The 22211-nt window shown below is 44.0% G+C and overlaps 1 protein-coding gene across 3 annotated transcripts in view; it reads left to right on the forward strand.

Moving 5' to 3' along the window:
- Dock5 (dedicator of cytokinesis 5) overlaps positions 1-22211 on the forward strand; it is a 184865-nt gene that overhangs the window by 33178 nt on the left and 129476 nt on the right. For 2 of the 3 annotated variants that reach the window (XM_057785719.1, XM_057785722.1), the window contains exon 2: positions 16791-16874. In XM_057785719.1, coding sequence (XP_057641702.1) covers positions 16791-16874 — 84 coding nt within the window. Of the gene's footprint in view, positions 1-9818; positions 9857-16790; positions 16875-22211 lie in introns of those variants that run through there. The other variant, XM_057785720.1, reaches the window with a different exon arrangement.

Below are 22211 nucleotides of genomic sequence, written 5' to 3' on the forward strand. Positions count from 1 at the left end.
CAAAAATTGGCATAATTATATGTATTTTTTTAGGTCGATTCCTTAGATTCCTTTTTCTAATTTTGTGTCTGTTAGATTAATTTGCATCTGGGGAAACCCCTGACAATTCCCTTTCCAGTGGTTCTGTCAGTCCTCAAATACTTTGCTTTCCTATGAATTCTTTTCAACCGCTTTGCCCAGTTCTTTTTAAAAGATCCAGTTGGAACCTGATTATTTCATTTCAAATCTGTGTAATCTGAGGTATATTTGTAGAAATAAATAGAACAAGCTTTTCTCTAATATCTTGAATACATGCCAATAATCAATTATAGAAACTTGGGCACATATTTCTGTACTTTTGACACTCATTTATTTATTTACCCATGATGGGGAAACTCTGTCCACCAATCACATCTAGTTAAGGCGTGACTACCTGGAGCCCGGGAAGAAAAACTGGGAGGATCCAGGTGTGTGCTCTCTCTGTGCGGCTCCTGCTGGACAGATAGGAAGTCGGACCTCCCACTCTTGTAGTGTGAATTTCCCCTTATAACTGTTAAAAATATAATTGTTATCCTTGAGCTGGCCTGGTTATTTATCGTGCTGACCTAATTCTCAACACCTCGCGCCCGATTCGTGGGGCCACTAGAGTCTATACCCCTCAAATGGCCCTTAATTTTAGCTGCCTCTCCCCGTATTCACTCCCTTATCCACCTCCTCTTGATCTTCCTGTTCCAGTCCCCACACCCATGCATCCATAACTATTTAGTTTCCTTTTTCTAGAGAGATCTGTCTATCCCCCTGGTCCCTTAGTCTATGTTTAACCTCTATAGTTCAATTGATTGTAGCTTGGTTAGCGCATGCTTCACAGCTAATATCCACATATAAGTGAATACATCATACTTGTCTTTCTGGGTCTGGGTTACCTCATTCAGGATGATTTTTTTTCTACTTCCATTCATTTATCTTTGAGTTTGATGATATATTTTTAACAGCTGAGTATTATTCCATCCACCTATCAAGAATAGAGCGGCACTGGACATGGTCAGGCAGGGAGGATGAAGAGTGCCTGGGTCCCTCTGGGCTGCATTTTCATACACATGCTTCCAACCCTGGTTGCCATATTTTTAAACATTTTGTTACTTTGATTCATGGTGAAATGAACACTTTGACGGCCATTTATGGGCCTCCTGGGCCTTTATGCTCCTGTGATTGACGTCTGTGTGTTCTTTGGTGTTTCATCTGAACTGATCGCAATCTCTCTTCTTCACCATTGCTGATTTATGTCTTCTGTCACATATTTTTCTGCCATTCTCCTTTCTATTATATCTTTCCCCCTCTGGGGTGAATCTTTCTGTTAATGAGGCTGTTTATCCTATGGGAGTTTTAATTTTTGTCTCATCAAACCTGTAGCCTTTTGCTTTTTTTTTTTTAACTGAGTTGTTAGTGAGGAAATTTTAGTTTTTCCAAAGTTATAAAAACACTACCATATGTTTTTCTTTTACTACTTGTGGATTTTTCTTGTGGATAAATCCCTAGTTATGTTTTTTTTTTTCACCTAGGATGTGGGAACACATCACACTCATTTGGTTCTCTACCTAGTAAATCATTATTTAGACATTTGTTGAAAGAATAGTTCTACTTTGTGTGAATTGCTAGTCTTGTCACTTACTGTCCTGCCTAGCTGTGAGAGTTTTGACAGACCCCCTCAGTCATGCGGTGCCCAGCGGTTAGAATACTGAGCCCTCTCCTCATTCCATGGCTGTCCCCACAACCTTCATCACCAGCCACCTTCCAGCCTTAGCTCTTGGCAACCGTAACTCTGTCCTCCTCTCTTACGAGTTTCTCTCGTCCCGAATGTTATAACCACAGGACGATGCAGTTCGTGTACATCCTCTTGAGTCTGGCTCCATCACTTGACCTGTCATTTCCTTACACTGTGTGTAACCACAATTGTCTTTCTCATTACTGACTGCATTGCTAGGGAATGGATGTACCACAGCCTGTTTGTTCTGGAGTTAAAGGAATTTTTTATTGCTTCCAATCCTGGACCAATACAAATAAAACATTTACAGTCCAGAGAGCAACAGATATTTTTTAAAGATAAGCATAAATTGGGATGGCCAAAAGAAAAAAAAAAGAGATTTAAATATCAAAACATTATCAGTATTACTTTATTTTTTTCTATTATGTGACAGAGAATTAAGAGACGAAAAGTGGTTTTAAACCTAGACAACTAGTTTTACCCCTCTCAGTTCCTTCAAAGAGCCAAGGAGCTACCAAAATTGCGAATTAACACTGTTTGTCAAGGGGTTGTATTCATATCCCCCACAACTATGAGGTACAGAAGAGACAAGATTCTGTCAATATTCTTCACTTCCTCTTGAGAAATTCAACATGGAGAAAGGGACTTAACAGTTTTGGTAAATAGGAGTTGATGTACACAAATCCTCCTCTGGTGACTTCTGGGGAAGCCCCATGACCAAAATGTCCTTGAGCAAACAGACTTTACCAATATGAGCCACTGATTGAAGGCATCTCTTTCATGGAGTCCATGAGGGACCTGGACAGACTACATCACACAGCAGGTTGTGTTGATATGGTGACTTGACAAAGAATGCCGCCCACAGGGCCATGTATTTGAAGGTTTGGTTCCTGACTGGTGAAGGATTAGGAAGTATGGCCTTGTTGGAAGAGGTCTGTGTCACTGGGAGTGGGCTTTGAGGTTTCAAAAGCCCAAGCAACTCTCTCTTGCATTCTCTCTGTCTCCCTGTCCCTCCCTCTCTTCCTCTCTCCCTTCCTTCCTCAGCCCCCTTTGTGGATCAGATGTAAGCTCTCAGCTACTACTCCAGTGCCATGTGTGCCTGCCTGCTGCCATGCTTCCCACCGTGATGGTCATGAACTCACTCTTAGAAACTGTAAGCAATCCCCCAGTTCAACACTTTCTTGGTCACGGTGTCTCTTCACAGCAATGGTAACTAAGACAGTTGGCTCGGCTGTGAATTAGATAGCTTAGCACTCTCATCCGGACTTTGGTAAATTTAAGTTATGGTTAAGGTTGGTCAGATGGAGGAAAGTTAGCTAAGCCATTTGGTAGTGAGGGAATTTCAAAAAGGGACTCAGACAGGAAGGAGTCTCAGAAGATCTTTAGTCATAGGGAAGTGTTGGGGGACTTGGGAGCTGGGAAATAAGACCTAGTATGACTATGACATGAGCAGGGAGCTCTGGGGTGGCAGGGGTCACAGAATGGTGTGGTATGTTTTGGAGCTGGGGAGTAAGCCTTCGTAGGAAGTGAGGGCGAGTTGCTCTGCTGCTATAGGCTGGGAGAATAGTATTGCAGTGTCTGCCATGGCTAATTCTCCTGGTGAGTGCTTTGGAAATACTATTTAAGCCCCACACCGTCCATGATGTGATTCTTAAATACATGGGGAGAGTGGAGAGAGGAGGATTAAAACCACCGGGGTGCTGTCTTGTATTCAGATGAGGAAGGGAAGACTCAGAGGCAGGTGGAGACAGCAGCTCTAAGGTGGCTCTTTCACTGTTGTCTGAGTGACCAAAAGCCATCTATCCCGTCTTCTGAAACAGAAACATCTTTAGTTTCTTGTTAGTTTGGTGCCCCACCCCCACTCCCTTAGTTTTCCTTGTACGGTATTATGTTCTGGTATTCTGAAAAGTTCCCTCTGGGACAGAAAGATAGATTAGAGGTGTGGGTGCTGAATGATGTATTCACCTGAGTTTACACAGGTCATCAAACACGTTGTCTTTGTCAGTAGGAGGACTTCCCATGGTGGTATACAGGGTGCAAGCCGAATTTGGAACTGCTGTGGCCAAGACAATGTCTGTAGCTCGCTGCTATCCAACAACTCACGAGAGGAAGTTATATGAAAATAAGGTACAGAACTCTAATGTGGAAGAGCAGCAGGTAGATTGTCTGCTGCTTTTAGAATGGCTTTTATTTTTAAATGTCAGAGGACGAGCAAGTTGTCCAGCCCAGATGCCTCCTTAGAAACATGTGATTTTCCTATTAACGTCTAGATTGTGTTGTAAGTTTGGTGGTCAGAGTTTTATGAACTATATATTCCTTTTATGAGTACTCATGCCTAAAAATACTTTATTGCTTTGGGGATAAGTCCAAAGGCATGTTGAAATCACAAAACTTTTTTTATGTCACATTTGGTTACTATTAAGTGTATCTGAGATGAAAATGAAAGGCAGGTGAATGTCTTTGACATGTAAGGGATTATCATGAAATACTGTGTGGAGTATTTCATCATCAGAGTAATAATGCAGATGCCTTTAGAATCTAAGAGGAAATGAAATTAGAAAAGACTGTATATATCTGTGAGTTAACTTGACTTCAATTGTTTCAGCTTAAAATTTTTTTTGTGTGGCTAAATATATATTCATGTTTGTATATATACATATGCTAATTATATAAATTATGGATCCAATATCTATTTACTTTCTGATTTATTATTTATTTCTTACCTAAATGGCAGTTGCTCATTTGGTTTTGTTTTTCTGAAATTTTCCGTCACTTATTTATTTGTGTATATGTGTGTGTGTGAGAGTGTGTCGCCATGTATGTCACAACGTGAGTAGAGAGCAGAGGACAAGTTGCATAAGTTGGTTCCCTCCTCCTGTGTGGCTCCCAGCGATTGAACTCCGGCCGTCAGGCTTGGTGGCAGTTCCTTTACCCATCTTTACTATCTACTCATTTGTTTGTATGTCTGCTGTCTTCTCTGTGCAGAAGTATAGTTAAATACAGGGTAACATTTATTCTGGTTTATTCTAATGATCCTTTATGGAGCCAGAGAGGTGGGGGTCTCAGAGGTCACAAGCACGAACCTGTCTAGCAGAGGACCTAAGTTCAGTTCCTAGCAGCCACGTCAGGCAGCTCACAACCATCTGTAACTCCAGCTTTCGGGGGATCAGATGCCTCTAGCTTCCACAGACCGTATGTGTGCACGCACACACACAGCTATATAGTAAAATATGAATATCACTTATGTAGCCCTTAGAAAAACTTGCTCATCTGATCCTACCTCTAACTAGCTGTGTGGTCATAAGCCTTTCCATTTGGGGTTGGGTTTTATAGGACCTGGAATTTCCACTAGTCTTCCATTTCTAAACACCTCTGAAATTAAGGGAAGAGAAAGATTCTTTGGAACTCACCACAAGACATGTGCTGATACCAATGAAGAGTGAGCCTGAAGGCCTACCTGCTATTGGTCCCGGCTCTGTCATCGACTTATGAAGATAGTTTGTATGTACTGAAGATGCTATGCTGTACGCTAGACACAGACTTGGGTGCCTCATGTTTCTCAACCCTTACTCCTCACAAAACTCCGTGCGTATGGGGTACTGTAACTACATCCATTTTACAAGCAGGAAACTGAGGCATCAAGCAATGAAATTACCTCCGTTGAGAATTGAGAAGAGGAGAACCAGGGTGTGTGCATAGCCAATCTTAGTTCATGCTGGTGTGATGACCGATTTTATATCTTGTAGACCATAAACTTTCTCTGAGATGCTGTGTCAGGGTCTGTAAACTGAGGACGGTGTTAGCGCCTTTGCTGGTGTCAGTGGGCCCTCACTATAGGAAGGACACTGGGTTTTAGAGTGCACTCTCTAAACTGGCAGAGCTTGCAGACATGCTTGCTGTAAGTGCAGATCCTCGGGACTCCTTAACTTACTGAGTCAGAGGTGAGACCTAGAAGTCGGTCTTCTCTAAAGCCTCCCAAGGGTTTCTGATGCATGCGACAATCAGCAAACCATTAGTGTTATAGATAGGAGGGTGTCTGTTAACCAGCAGTCAGATAGGTATGGACACAAGGTGTTTTCTGTGTCATGATGGGACGTATGCATGGGTGCTATATTGCTTCTTTATATGTTCTATTTATTCTTAGAACCAACAGACTGGTTAGTCAAGTTCTAGTCCAAGAAATATCACTTCAGTAATGAGGAGCCTAAGACTTGAAAACACACACTGGGCCTCACCTTCTTCACTTTTGAAGCAAGGTTTGGCCAAGTGACTTGCCAGATCGCCCTACTTTGTGGCTTTCCTTTTGCTCTGACTCTTCTCGTGACTGCCCCCCACAACACACACACACACACACACACACACATCTGTTTTCTCACTGAGGGTCAGTCAGCTGGATGGGTCTCCGGTGTTTGTAATACCACAGAAGCTGAGGTACGGTTGGTTCTATGGTCCTCCCAGGCACGATCCTGGGACTGCAAAGCACCGCTTGGCTTTGGATGGGCTCTTCTGAGCTGTATATCCAAGTCAGCAGCTGCTGCTGGAACCTTCTCCCTCTCAGGTACATAGTTGAACAGATTTTGGTAGCCTGGTTGAGGGCCAGTCTTTCCCTCCGTGCAATGAGGTTTGTCTTAGAGGCACTGTACATAATGGAGAAAAGCAGCCAGTGACCTCATCAACTGGCATTCAAAAGAGCGTTGTAGCAGACTTTATGTTGGGCCGCCAACCAGCTCCCAAATCATGACAAGGAGACTTGTTATTTGTTATGAATCTCAGCCTTATCTTTGCTCTAATCTTAACCTGTTTCTCTTTATCTACATTTCACCTAAGAGCTCTTTACCCTCCTTTCTGAATATCTTACTTTCCTGCTGTCTCCATGGCTGGCTAGCGGCTGCCTGCCTTCTGAGCCCAGGCGTGTTCCTCTCCTTCTTCCTTGTTCTCAACTTCTTTCTCTCCTCTCTGGAGCCTAGGTTCCTCCTCCTATTTATTCCCTTCTGCCTGCCAGTACTGCCTAGCCCTCTTCTGCCCAGCTATTGGCGGTTCAGCTCATTATTGAACCAATCGGGTGCCTCAGGCAGACAAGGTGAAGCAAATGTAGCCATCTTTACACCATTAACAAAGGCAGCAGAAACATGGAACACACCTTCACATAGTTAAATATCCTGCAGCATAAACAAATGGAACACACCTTTGCCTAGATAAAATAACATTCTACAACAGAGCCTTTTCTCCATTTTCTAAGTCTGGCTTCTAGCTTCTCATTCTCTTCCTCATGTATGATTTCTGTTTGTAACTCAGATGCGGTAAATTCAACAGCGTCCGAGATGTGACTGCTTTATTCTTAGCTATCTTTAATCTACGTTTAATGAGAGCATATCTCAGGAGCCATCATTTTATTTGCGTTTGTTTTTGAGATAAGTCTTCACTATGTGTAGCGGTGGGTGATCTGAAATTTGCTGCGTGGACTAGGCTGGCCTTGAACTTGTGACAGTCACCCTGCCCCTGTCTTCCTAGTGCTGAGACTCCAGGCACGTGCTAATGAGCCTGGTTCCTCAGCTGCAAGGTTATGAGAACCTTTGTGATTGGATGTTGATGATCTGGACTGGTTATTTTTCTTGCTTGTGGCAATAACCTTAGTTAGAATCAGATTCCCCTCCACCCAAAGCCCCTTTTACTTCTATTTTCATTACCAAGAAAGAAGTCAGTGGAAAGGAAGAGAGGTCAGTGAAACAGAGAGGAGAGGTCTGGGGGGTGGTATGTGTTTGAGTGTGTTGCTCTCCCTCAGGATCACACCCTGGCTCCTTGGAAGGGATAGAAAGGAGACAGCCCAGACCTAAGTGCTGCTTCTCCCGGGGAATGCTTTAGCTGCCTCTAAAATGTCCCCCAGTCATGTGCAGGTCACTGTCCAGCAACCCCAGAAGGACACCGAAGATTAATACATCCCCTGATCTCTTTGGTCCTTCTTAATTGGCAGTTTTCATCCGGTGGCTTCTGCCATGGAGGAGGGTGGCAGTCTCCATTGTTGGGCAGGCAGATGCTAGTGTGCTCAAAATAGGAAGCTGAGCAGGGGTGGAAAGGGAAGAAAGGGAGGGGCAGGTGACTTCCCTGTAGTCGGTGCCCACCAGGTGTTAGTCATAGTCCAAGGGGCGCTGCACAGATTCCCCTTTTTGTGCTTCTCAAACCGTAGGAACATTGGGCTGTGACCTCTGTTCTTCAGATGAGGAAGCTGTGGGGAGCGAGGGGGGGAAAGTCCCTGTGTTTGTAGACCACAGGCCTTTTGTTCTGTAATTTTGCATTGCTTTTTTTTTTTCAGCTCTCCTCTCCCAAAAGATCAAATTTAATCTCATGTTAACTTAGGCAAGATGGCTTGTAGGTGAACTCTGGTGCCCGCAAGCCAGTCAGTAAAACTGTCGTTGGGTCAGTTTCTGTCTAGATCAAGGCAGTCAACCTATGAACTTACATAAGCTCTTCAGATTAGGAACTTCTGGAATATAGGCTGGAGAGGTGGCTCAGTGGTTATGAGCACTGGCACCTAGGTTCAGTTCTCAGCACCCACATGGCAGCTCACAACTGTCTGTAGCTCCGGTTCTGGGGGATCTGACAGATACACATGCAGGCAAAACACTAATGCACATAAAATTAAAGAAAGAAACTTCTAGAATAATAACCAGTTGATTGGTCATGACATCCAGTATTCTCCTAAGTGGTTGGATACATGAAAAGCCTGGAAGCTCCTGCTCTTGAGGGAGGCGGGCAGTGTTGTTAAGAACTGCACAGGGGTGTCCTGATCCTGGCCCAGGCATGGCCCAGGCAGATCAGAGCAGGAGGGGACATTACCATCACAATGCAATAGGCCAGTTTGACACCTAATTGTTGATTTGAAATGATAGACTTTTGGTACTTCTTGGTATTAATAACTACTGTCAAGTATCATTTTCTAATTCTTATCATAATGTTATGTTTAAGATTTAAACAAATTACCAGGCGGTGGTATTGCACACCTTTAATCCCAGCACTCAGGAGGCAGACAGATGTCTAAATTTGAGGCCAGCCTGGTCTACAGAGTGAGTTCCAGGGCAACGAGGGCTATACAGAGAAACCCTGTCTCAATAAATAAATAAATAAATAAAAAACCAAAACAACGAATGGCCTTCTAGAATATTAATACATTAAAGCCAGAATGAAGATCAAAGATGAATTGTGTATCTTTAGTCTTAGAACCAGTAGGTAAACCTAGACAGATAAATAATGAATTAAAAAAAATAGCATGGTGGTGCAGGCCTGTAATCCCTGTACCTTGGGGATGAAGCAGGATTGTGGGTTACAGGTCAGCCTAGGTAACTTAACGAGACCTTGTCTAAAAGAAAGAAAAAGAAGGAAGGGAAGGAGGGAGGAGAGAAAAACCCACATCATGTACAAAAATGGAGATGAATAAATCTGATTATCTCAGTATTCTGACTAGCAAAGCACTGAAATTAGGACCTTATCCTTTGCTTGCTGAATGCTCCTTGTGTTGATTTTATCTCTAGAAATGAAAGGTTCCAGTTGTCCCACAGGGGACTATAATTTGGGGACTCAAAGATCTCAATTCATTAGGAAGATTTATAACTGATGGCCAGCAGACTTTCCTTCCTCAGCCCTGATCCTCTTTGGAGCTCCTAAAAGTGTTCTTTCGGTGGCTCATTATGCAATTTCCAATTTTCTTTCATCCTCAGCCTCCCCCTTCTCTTGTATAAGCCTAGTTTCAAAGAAAAGGCTAAGTCAGGATTTGGTGAAATGCAAACTGTTTTACATCTGTAGACATGCTGTCTTGTCTGTTCTGCTCTGCAAAATTACACTTTCCTGATGTAAACAGTAAGCTGCTTAGGGAAGAATTCCAGCAATTTCTCTCTCCCAACATTGCACGAAGCAGCTGGGGAAGTAGTTTCCACACAGCAACTCCCTGTGCTTGTTTAATTTCCTCAGACAAAACAAGAGATTGTGGTGGTGCCTGCCCGTTCAATGCAGCGTGTCTCTCTGGATTGTCACTTCATGAATCAGGAAGCTGGAGCTAAGGGCCTTGAGTCATCATCCAGTCTGGTTCTTGTTACATGGAGGAGAAACCAAGGTCTAGATTAAGTAAGTCCTTGAAAGGCATGCCATTTGCAAATGGGGGAAAAAAAAGAATCTTGAATTCTGCTTTGCTTAACCTTAGGATTTCCTCGCCCCCTCAACCCCCCAACCATGACACCCCCCCCACTTCGTTCGTTTTTTTTTTGTTTAAGGCAGGGTCTCTCTGTAGTCCCAGTTGTCCTGGAACTTGCTCTGTAGCCCAGGCTGGCCTGCCTTTGCCTTGTGAGTTCTGCCTAGCTTTCTCCTTTTGCTTCTTGGGTTTTTATTGTTGTTGCTTTGAGAAGCAGTGTAGATGAAGGTGAGTTCCTGATTCCTCTGCCTCTACCTTCCCAGGTAGGATTACTGGTTTGTGCCACCATGTATGGTACGTGGGGTTGGGGACTGAACTCAGGACCTCATATGCAAGTGCTCTCTGCCACCGATGATTTTTTAATTTTTATTTTATATACACTATATACATTGATTGGTATTTTTGTCTGCATGGAAGACTGTGTTAGGGTGTCAGATCCTTCAGAATTGGAATTACAGACATGTGAGTGGCCATGTGGGTAATGGGAATTGAACCCAGGTCCTCTGGAAGAGCAGCCAGGGCTCTTAATCACTGAGCCATCTCTCCAGCCCCTTAATATTCTTTATAACAGTTGTTCATGTTCTAGATGAAAACACTAATTTCTCCCTTAAGTGCAGTGATTTTTTTGTCCTGTGCTCAAAATAGCATCGGGCTAGCACGAGCCATGGGTTTGTATGAGGAAGCTTTGCTTTGGAGCTAATATTTTCATTTAGTGAGTGAAGTCTTGGTTCTTCTCTATGTCTAGACCATTTCAGGGCACACCTTTACCATTGCTGGCCATCCTGGTCAGAGGCGAATGGTGCACTCTCACTAAGAGTCTTGCTGCAGGCAAACTCTAGCCCTTCGTCTCTGCTCTGCATTGGCTACCCGCATGGGGAGCTGTGTGAGGAGCTCCAGGGGAAACCTGACATGTCCTCAGGGGAGGGATGTGGAGGATGTGGCTCTAAAGAGTTGAGTTAGGTAGAATAGACTGCTGTGACTATGGCCCTGTTCATACCTTTACCCAGAGATATGACATAGAACACACACACTTCTTAGCCCCTTTCTGAAGAGCATTGCTGAAGGCACTGCCTCTTTGACAGCCTCTGTTGGAAAGAAATATACATGTTTCTTCCCCCTGTATGATAGTGTGTCCGAAGAGGTGGGTTTGTTTTGTTTTGTTTTGTTGACATCCTGTTCCTTTGTGATGGGAAACCACAGATGCCACTTTGGAGGGAAGCAGAAGCATGGTTGCATTGGGGGAAGAAGTGGCGAATAACTGAACTGTTCTGTGTGTTTTATATTTAAAGAATTTCCTTTGGAAAATGTGTGCATACTCAGTGGAGTTTTATTCAGCCGTAAACAAAGAGAATGAGCCGGGCGGTGGTGGCGCAAGCCTTTAATCCCAGCACTAGGGAGGCAGAGGCAGGCGGATCTCTGTGAGTTTGAGGCCAGCCTGGTCTACAAGAGCTAGTTCCAGGACAGGAACCAAAAAGCTACGGAGAAACCCTGTCTCGAAAATCCAAAAAAAAAAAAAAAAAAAGAGCGTGAAATGAAGAATCTCAGATCAAGCGGTCAGTCACGCTGAGAACGACAGTTGCTGCAGTCTAGATTTTATTTGTATATGTACATGCATGTATATGTTTGCGTGATGTGAAAGTAGAAAGGACAGTATTTGAAGGGAAAGGGACAGGGATGGAGGGTGGGGGCGGGGAGTCAGGGTAATGGAGTAGAAAAAAAGGACAAATCATGTGTTTAGAAAGTAAACTAAGGAGAGGAAAATGTGAGCCAGTTGGTAGAATGCTTGCCTCGCATGCACAAAGGCCGTAGGTTCAATTCCTAGAATTACATATTCTGAGTGTGGGGGCTACAAGCCCTGGGAGAAAGGAGGCTGGGAAACCTGAAGTTCAAGGTCATCACTATATAGAGTTAGGAGGCTGGCATGGCATCAGTGATGCTCAGAAGAAACAAAATACGCAAGCAAAGAGTTGCTATTTGTCTCTTGAATTCTTCTTTGGGTTTAGTCTGTGGTGTCGCATGACAAAGGCAAGTATGAAACCCGGTCCACATTTGGGAGGGCTTACCTTCCAATTGGCGGCAGGCCATTGCATAGGATTATCTGTGGTTGCTAGCTCAAACCTCCTGGATAGGAAACCTGTGAAGGAAAATTGTGCGACTTCAGAGAAGAAAGACTTCTTGCAGGGTGGAGAGGGGTCATCAGGAGCTGTTTGTGAGTCAAATTGTGGCTGTGAGATTTGGATTGTTCTAAACAAGAGAGAGGCTGTGGTTAAGACAGGAGTTGAACATTGAATTTCAAGGAGAATTTGGAGTCTTTTTGAAAAAAAATATTTAATGTGCACAGCTGTTTTGTTTGTATGTATGTATGTGTACCGCATGTGTGCAGTGCCTAAGGATGCCCGAGTAGGTCATTGGATCCCTTGGACTGGAGTTACAGGTGGTTGTGAGCGCTTTGGTGGATGCTAGGAATTGAATCCAGGTCCTCTGAAAGAGCAGTTAGTGCTCTTAAGTCCTGAGCCATCTCTCCAGCCCCTGACCATGGAAGGGTCTTGACTAGAGAAGAGGGTGAAATTGACAGGTGGTAGAGGAAAAAGTGGATAGTTAAGGCTGTAGCATTTTGGAATTACTGGTCTTTGGGGGGTGTGTGTGTGTGTGTGTGTGTGTGCATGTGCGTGTGTGTGTGTGTATACTCACCTGTACATGTATAGTTCTCTGTTTTTGTGCCTACATGTATGATTAGGTTTATTCCTGCATGCATGCATGCATACATACATGCATGTCTGTCTTTCCAGCAGTCCTGGGCAGAGGCTTATACCTGGAGCTGGCAGCGTGGGGCCTCTGCTTACTTTCCCATGACTAAGAACCAGGAAGAGTGAAGATGGTCATTACACAGCTTGTGACAAAGTGGCCTCACTGCTTCCTGTTTCCGTGGGGGAGGAGTGGTAGGAAGAAGCATTTTAGGGGATCGCTGTGAATGGAATCTGGGCAGTGTCGAGAACTGCAGGGCTGTGTCTTCTGTAGAAAAGCCACCGTATCTTTCGTGGGTAAACCATTGGGGCAAACTAGAGCAGTCGGATGGAGTCGAACTGCCGTGTAGGGAGACTGCAGTGGCGGTGGTCTGGGGACACAGGAACAGGCCAGGGCGACTGGAACTCCCTCCTCTTGCATTATGTGTCATTTCTCCTAACCCACTTCCCCAGTCAGTCCTTATTCAGAAACCACAGGCTACTCTGAAAGCACAATAGAAAAGAACTGCCAGGGGAGACTTCTTCAGGCTTCTAGAGCAAGACTGCAGGGGAACACTATTTGAAACTGTGCCCTTCCTTCGTAAAGGAGAGGCCGTTTCTTATTCTCAGCTCTCCCTGACAAGTTTACTGTGACATGAACCTGCAGCCCAGGGAGAGGATAGGATGTGTCTGCCACAGGCAGGGACAGAGACACCTTCCTTTCCTAACTTGATTGGATGTTTTTCATGGCCCCAGTAGGATATGATGATGGGTTGTGACCACCCTATGTGATGGTCAAACCTGTAGAGGTGGATTCCTGTAGTCTTCACAGCTGCATCTCCACGCTGGTTCTTTTTCCTTGGGTGGATACAGATTACCCACTAATGCAGACAAGAAATAATTCTATTTAAGAAGAACTTTCTCTGAAGCATAATTTACAGACTGTGACAGCCATGTGTTTCCAGTGTCCAATTCAGGGGTGGAGTTTTTGAAATATTTGTTTTTATTTATGTGTGTTGCCTATGAGAGTTTCCATGTACCACGTGTGAGCAGGTCCCTTGTGGAGGCTTGAAGAGGGTATTCGGTCCCCTGGAGCTGGAATTACGGGAAGCTGCGTGATGCCTGATGTGGGAGCTGGGAACTGAACCCGGGTCCTTTACAGCAGCAGTGAGAGAGCCCTTTCCCCCACTGAACCTTTTTCCCAGTCCCCAGTTTAATCACATTACTGAATAATGACGCAGCTGCTTGTTACCAAGCTCAGTTTGTCCGCACCTCCCTCAAAAGTTCCCCAGTGGATAGGTTGCTCATTCACCGCCCTCGCATCCAGTCCAAGCAGCCAATCATTTAATCTGCCGTTTGACAGATTAGCATATTCTGAACATTTCAACAGTAAATGGGGTCAAGAACGTTTCTGCTTATGTCTTCTTTTGCTCGGCATATTTTGTGGTCATCCCGGCCGTGGCGTGTGTCCATATATCATTTTTCATTGCTGGATTGTATTCTGTTGCACGGATTTATGGTCAGTGCTCTTATCTGTTTTAAGTAGGGCACAGGAGCCGCATCTCTGTGTTTGTCTCTCGGATGTCGCTCTCTCATGATACAGCTTGTGATGCAAAATAGGCAGCCAGTTACTATGTTGGATGTTGGAAAGGGGTTTCGATGTTGCTGGACACGGGATTCACTTCAGATCAAAAATATTTGGAAAAGATATTGCATTTATTGAATATGTATAGATACTTTTCTCTTCACTTTTTTCCTTTTTGGATGTGTGTATGCATGTGTGTATAATGTATGTATACATGTGTACGCATGTAGGGTATATGTGTGTTTAGGGTGGAGATAAACATTAAGTGTCTTCTTCCAATGCTCCCCACCGTCTCCACTGCTCCCCAGTGCCTCCACTGCTCCCCACTGTCTCCACTGCTCCCCACTGTCTCCACTGCTCTCCGCTTTGTCATATTATTTATTTTTTGGCGACAGGCTGTCTCACTGAATCTGAGCTCACTAGTTACTTAGACTGACCCGTGAGCCCTAGAGGTCCTCCTACCTTTTTATCCCCTATGCAAGATTACAGGTGCACCTGTGCCCACACCTGGCCTTTTAAATGGGAGCTGGGGTTGCGATATCAGGTCCTCATGTTTATGGGGCGACACTCCACCGATTGTAATTCTCAAGTGATGCAGTACAGTAGCTGCCTCTGAGCATCTGCATTATTTCAGGTACTGCCAGCCATCTGGAGTAATAGGGTAGGAAAGGGCGTGCTTAGGCTGCATGTCGCCACCACACCATGTGTTATAACATATTGTATGCTTTCCTGTCCTCACAGGGTGAGGTTGTGAGGTTGGATATCAAGACACAACTGTGCCGTAGTTTGTGTACCCCGCCGAGCTGTCTGTGCTTGTTGACTGTTGTTGACGTTGGTTTCTTGTGGCCGCCATCACAATGGTGGCAAATTCAATGGCTTGAAACAACAGGGATGTATTATCTCAAGTTCTGGAGCCCAGAATTGTGAAATGAAGGTGTGGACTAGTCTGCATGCCCCTGGAGACTCTCAGGAGAGTCGGTCTCATTCACTGCCAGCTTCCAGTGGTGGCTGGCTGCTCCAGTTGCTAGGTTACAGCGAATCTTGGCTTCCATTCATTCTCCTTCCCTTCCCTCGACTTGTAGGAAACACCCTAGATAACTACGTGTTCTCTTCGTTACCTCCTTTGCCGGATAAGGTGGCACCCACAGGTTGTGGGGGATTGGCGTGCAGCAGCTATGAACGTTGAGATAGTGGTGTTCTGTAGATCTGATGTAGTTTTTCTTCTTTTGGCTGCTCTCCTTGGAGTGGATTTGATGAGTCATGCAGTGACTTTATTTCACTTTTAAGAACCTTGCTGTCTAGTTTCTGAAAGGTCTCTTGTTCTGAAGTTGTACCAGCCAGGGGTTTGAGCTCTAGCAACCCCGTATTCTTGGTAACTATCTTTTTTAAATACAGCCATTCTAGTAGGTGTGGAGAGGCATCTGATGGCGGTTTAGATTTGCACTCCCCCCATGACTAATAACGTGTTTCATGTGGTTCTTAGTCACTTGTGTGGAGTTCCGATAAGATACCTCTGCAGAGCTCTGGCCCATCCTCCCCCATTTCAGTGGTGAGTTAGTCTGTTTTCTTCTCTGGGACCCTAACATTACCTGTCCCAAGAATTATGGAGTGCTGGGGTTACTCTGTCCCCAGAGTGTTGAGGGCTGGGCCGTGGTGCTACTCTTGCATTATGACCTATATTACTCTGTTATTTGAGATAAATGGTCCTCATATGCAGCCTTTTCGACCAGTGAGCACCTTGTCAAGGAAGCCAAGAGACCACTCTCCCGTGCCCTAACAATCGTGAGCTTAATTAAATGAGTTTCAGGTTGGCTGTTGTCTCATGGACAAGGGAACCGGCCCACAGAAGTTCTTACTGTATTCTCTAGCCTGAATTCTTCTGTAGTGCTATCCAAACTTTAACTAAGCAGTTATTTCTGGGATTATATATTTCATATCTTTCGTCTTCCCACTAGACTGTTATATTTCCTGGGAATAGAGGGTACGTCTATGTGTTTTAGCTGACAGAGCATACGGTACGTGCTAGGCAATCAGTCAGCATGTTGGAGGAAATGCAGCCCATGCTTTCTGCTTTGCAAAGAGTGGACCACACGAAATTATTGAACAGAGGATGACTTGTAGAGTCCAGTGATGGCTAGTGCTGATTGTCAGCTGGACAGAGCTGAATCGAGGGAACCTCGGCTGATGAGTTCCCTCCATTCGGCTGGTCTGTAAGCTCGTCTTTGGGGGCATTTTGTTAACTGCTGGTTGACGGAAGGCAGCCCAGTGCACTGGGGCCAGTAAGTACTACCTCTAGGCAGGTAGGAAGATAAGAAAGGTAGCTGTGTAAGCCAGAAAATGGAAGCCAGGAAGCAGTGTTCCTTCCTGGTTTCTGCTTCAGTTCCTGCTTCCGGGTTCCTGCCCTGAGCTCCTGCCTTGGGTTCTCTAGATGATAAGTTGTAAACCTGGCCAGTATTTTATTACGGCAACAGGGAAATGAACTAGAACAAACCTACCGGTCACTAAGTTATGAATGTGCCACTTCATAGCGTAGTTTCTAATCCCCTCTCTTCTCGTTCACAGCCATCTATAACTACAACGCTTCTCAAGATGTGGAACTCTCCTTGCAGATCGGTGACACCGTCCACATCCTGGAGATGTATGAGGGTGAGTGTAATGGTCTCCTGCTGGGTGGGGCCCAGAAAGAGTTCATAGGAATTACTTATTAATAAAGCACTTAGAGTTAAGGCCCAAGTGTTCCTCCCCTCCTGATGCAGTTATAAAAACCTACGAAGTACCCAAGGATATACAGCCCCACACCGAGGGTATTTTCAACACAACCTGCTCATGGGAATGTGGATATGCTCGGATACCAGGGTCAAGGTTGTTGTACCCGGATACAAGAGGGCTCAGCTGCAGAACTGGCTAGGGGAGACACACTCAGGACATTAGGCTTGTGGTAGCTGGAAGGAAGCATTGCCATCTGGGGGAGGATCTCTTTCTACTCACTGCCCAGCATTACCAGGTTCGGGGAGAATGAAAGCGAGACTCTGAGAGAACTGGGTCAGCACTGTAATAGCAGGTCCTACTTGTGTTTGTCTGTTTTCTCCAGCTAGCTCAGGCCTGGACAGTGGTTCTGATTAACCCGGGCAATACTTAGAACTATGTGTAAAGCCCAGATCAGACCTGCATCCACCCATTCAATCCTAGGAGACCTCCAGGAATTTACATCTCTAGTCCCAAACCCCAGGGCAGCAAAAGCATCCCCGAGCCACCAAGGCTGAGGAAGAAAGCAGAGAACAAACCCTTGGGCCAGGTTTATTAGAACCCTGTGGAAGCTGTGGTGAGGAAATGTCAGGAAACTGGGTAGATATTTCTTAGAGCAAAGCTTGTTGGTTCAGACACTCGGCTGTAGCATGAGTTCTAGTTGCTCTTAATAATATTAAGATATTATTAAGGATATTAGGGATATTAGGGAGTAAAAGCTGAAGACTCAGAGAAAGAGAGTGGCCAATGCTAGAGAGTTCTCACTTCTACCAGTGCTCAAACTGAAAAGGCGATCCTGCCCTCAGACTGCTTCTCAGACTGACTGCCTAGACTGTGCTGCTCCTCAGACTACTCTGAACTCCTGTCTCCTCTTGCCTTGTGTTCCTCTCTCCACCCAGCCATATCACTCCTGTCTCCTCCTCCCTAGTGCTGAGATTAGAGGCATGGGATCCCAAGTGCTTGATCACCTTTGTGTGAGCTCTCTTGCTCTTTTAGACAGGTTCAATCTTGTGGCTTTGAACTAACAGAGATCCCTCTGCCTCTGTCTCCCGAGTCCTGGGATTACAGGTGTGTGCCACCACTCCAGGGTCTCTAATGGCTTAGCTCTGCACTCTGGTCTTCAGACAAGCTTTACTTGTCAAAACACAAACAAAATAATCACTACACTCTGCATTGGTAAATGCTGGGACAGGGGAATGGCAAAAGTGTCGCCTAAGAACCAATGCAGATCTCTAGGTTCAGACAGGATGATACAAGAAGGGGAGGAGATGGGAAACCTGGGGGAAGGGAAGCAGATTTGACCATAATTAAGCTGGGTCATGTGCCTGGTCACATGGGAGACTGGTGTGACTGCTTCCTCCCTTAGATCTGGGTCCTTGCCCTTCACATGCCCGTCCATACCACTCCGTTTAGCTGTTTGGTACCCTGTGGTGGTGCATAGTCAGAGAGGACCAGGTGGACTCTCCATCTATCACCCTTGCCAACCTCAGACCTCAGCAGGCATCAGTTCGAACTCACCACTATATTCATAACACCCAACATGCAAGTTTTTTGGCTCTGGCATCTGAAAACCACAGCCCCCACAGACCCTGCTAGGTCAGTCTTTTGTCAGGGGGGCAGATAAATATATTGTGGACCCTGTCATCATAATTTTCCACCATGCAGGTAAAAAGCATGTGTACAACTTGTGTAACTTCCATATGGGCTTGAAGAAATGCATGTTTAAGGATCATTGGCATTTGGATCCAGACTTTTATATCCAGTTTTTCCTTCCTTCCTTCCTTCCTTCCTTCCTTCCTTCCTTCCTTCCTTCCTTCCTTCCTTCCTTCCTTCCTTCCATAGTTGCAAACTGTTTGGCCTATTAGCTCAGGCTTATTATTAACTAGCTCTTATACCCTAAATTAACTGACTCCTATTATTCTGTCTTTTACCACAAGGCTTGTAGCTTATTACCTCACATCTTTCTTCTTCAGCAGCTGCTGGCCTCTCCCTCAATCCCACCTTTTTTCTCCCTCCCTCTCTCTCTCTGCTTGGATTTCCCGCATGGCTATATTATGCCCTGCCACAGGCCAAAGCAGCTTCTTTATTAATCAATGCTAATAAAACATATTCACAGCATACAGAGGGGCATCCCACATCATTTTTCATTTTTTGTCTAATTGAAAAAGAAGGTTTTAACTTTAGCATGGGAAAATGACATAAAACAAAACAGATATCAAGTAAGAATTACAGTTATAATATTTATTCTATTTATATTTGGCAAAATTAAAGAAAATAATCTATCATCTAATTTTTGTGAATCTAGTTTCATATCCAATTTAAGTTTAACTTTAACACAATCAAATTATATAACAAAACAGGTATCAAACAAAAATTACAGACACTTTAGGCCTATAAAGCTGAACAGAACAACTTTGGGTGACTGTCCAAATGATATCTCTGTCATTTTTAGAGTTTTGGAAGTTGCTTAGAATGCACTTCCTGTTTACTTGGGCAATATTATATCATACCGGGATCTTTGATGGAGTTGAAGACTAGATAGTTATAATTGTAGCTTTCCTTAGATATGAAACTTAAATTAGATATGAAACTTTAGATTCACAAAGATAAGATAGATGATAGGGTATTTTCCTTAATTTGCCAAAACAAGTAGACTGAATATTATAACTATAATTCTTGCTTGATACCCAATTTTTTCCCCTTTTTTATTGATTTTATTGAGTTCTATATTTTTCTCTGGTCCCCTCCCTGCCTCTCCCCTCCCCTTCAACCCTCTCCCAAGGTCCCCATGCTCCCAATTTACTCAGGAGATTTTTTTTTCTACTTCCCATGTAGATTAGATCTATGTATGTCTCTTTTAGGGTCCTCATTGTTTTCTAGGTTCTCTGGGATTGTGATTTGTGGGCTAGTTTTCTTTGATTTTATGTTTTAAAACCAGTTATGAGTGAGTACATGTGATAATTCTTTTTCTGGGTCTGGGTTACCTCACTCAAAATGATGTTTTCTAGCTCCATCCAAATTTTGAATTTGCCTGTAAAATTCAAGATGTTGTTATTTTTTTCTGCTGTGTAGCACTCCATTGTGTAAATGTAACACATTTTCCTTATCCATTCTTCGGTCGAGGGACATTTAGGTTGTTTCCAGGTTCTGGCTATGACAAACAATGCTGCTATGAACATGGTTTAGCACATGTCCTTGTGGCATGGTTGAGCATCCTTTGGGTATGTACCCAAAAGTGGTATTACCGGATACCCAGTTTTTCAGTCTGCTGTATGATAACTTTTTTTCTGCTTTTTTGGTTACTCTGTTGAGTTTTTCACTGTATTGTAGTTTCTGTCTCTAAAGAAATAGGAGGTTTTTTTTTGCTTTATACAGTCTCAAACATGTTTTTAGAATGTATATGCCTACCCTTTTAGAACTGTGCTAAACAACTCTTTTAACTCCTGCTTCTTAAGTCTTTTAACCTTCTTTATCCATGGTAGTGCTTTTTGCTTTACTGAAATTCAGCCTACTCATTGTGAGGCCCAGCTCTCTAATTTGTGGCCTGTTGGCCCCCTAAGGCTCTCCTAAATGCTACTCTAAGACACTCAGGCATCCTTTCTCATATCAGCAAATGCGCCAGGCAAGATGCTGCCACGAGTACTGGGCTGGTCTCTTTGGGATTTGTCTCTCTGCGAATTTTGGCATGGACCTTCTTTCCTTGTCACTAGTAGGTTCCCTGTCTCTGTCTTTCTCTGTCTGTCTGTCTGTCTGCCTGTCTGTCTCTGTATGTGTGAGTGACTGTGTGTATGTGTGTTTCAGCAGGGGAGGGGGTGCTTCCTAACTGCCTTATAGAGGTGTGTCAGAGAATGGAGTATTGATGCTGATCTGACATAAAGTAAACAACATCCCTGAAATGCATTCTTAAGACTGTTTCCTCAAAAAAGGTTGTGTTTTAAAATTTTTTATGTGGCTCTAATCCATGTTTGTGGTAGCTATTGGAAGCCTGCGGTCCTCATAGAACACATATTAGTAATGGTTTTGAGTATGTGCACTCTCATACTTTGTAATGGTCTCACTGAGAACTGATCTTGGTTCAGTATGCTTGAGCATCTTGTACTCAGAATTCTTGGGACTGCAAGTGTTTATGATTTCAGACTGTATGGGATTTTGGAATATTTAGGTATTATGAAATATTTAGGGACTAGAACCTAGCTGTAAATTCCTTTTTTTTTTCCGTATATATGCAGGCTTATGCATATAACCTGAAGATAATTTTGTACAGTATTTTAAATAATTGCATCATGGTGTGTAATCTACCTGTGATATCACGTCAGTGCTTATAAAATTTTGAGTCTTGGTGCATTTTGGATTTTGTAGTAAGTATTAGTTAGGAATGTCCATATTATACTTACTGTAAACACAGACACACAAATCCCATCTCCTTCTAATCCCATGTAGGTGAGTACCCAAATCCCAGTGCATGGTGCCTTTAGGATATCGTTGCTCACACACAGTGTGATTGCAGGAAATACCAGCCCACTGACCATCATTCAGAAAACCTCACCAGTACTGCACTTTGGGAATGATCAGGAGCTGTCCACCCAGCCAGCAAGAAGACAGTTTCCTTGTAATTGTTTCTATAGAGTTTGTGTGCCACTCTTAGAATTCGAGGCTCTCTGAGAAGGATGTCACCCTTAGTGTTTTCAGAGTGGGCCTGTATCCTGTGAGTAGGGAAACATTCAGTCAGAGTTCATTACCTTCCGAGTGGCATGTTAGTTCCACACACATTATTATATTGGATTATATTTTTCCAGTAATGTTTCTTTTATGGGATTCCTTTATAAATAGGGCCTGCCTTTCCCAACACTCAGGGGGAGACTCCTGTATCTACTTAGTACTCTGAGTTCTTGGCGCGAGTCTTGAATTCCTTTATTATTTCAGGCAGTTGAGGACTGGGGGCAGGAGTGCTTGGCAAACATGAGACCTGCAGGAAATGCTGAGTAATGGCTTGTGTTCACTGCCCCACTCCCTGCTCCTGTCTTCCTTTAAAACAAATAAACAGAATGGAAACACCCACAGTATTGCCAGAGAGGACACCAGAGTAAAGCTGGCTCCACTTCTTGGCCTCCAGGGTGTCTGTAAAAGGAGAGTACGTGTTCGTTTCCCAGCTGCCCAGACCCAAATAATCATGCAGAAACTATATTAATTACAACACTGCTTGGCCAATAGCTTAGGTGTATTCCTAGCTAGCTCTTA

The sequence above is a fragment of the Chionomys nivalis genome, chromosome 12, assembly GCF_950005125.1.
Source record: "Chionomys nivalis chromosome 12, mChiNiv1.1, whole genome shotgun sequence".
In the NCBI taxonomy this organism is placed as follows: Eukaryota; Metazoa; Chordata; class Mammalia; order Rodentia; family Cricetidae; genus Chionomys; species Chionomys nivalis.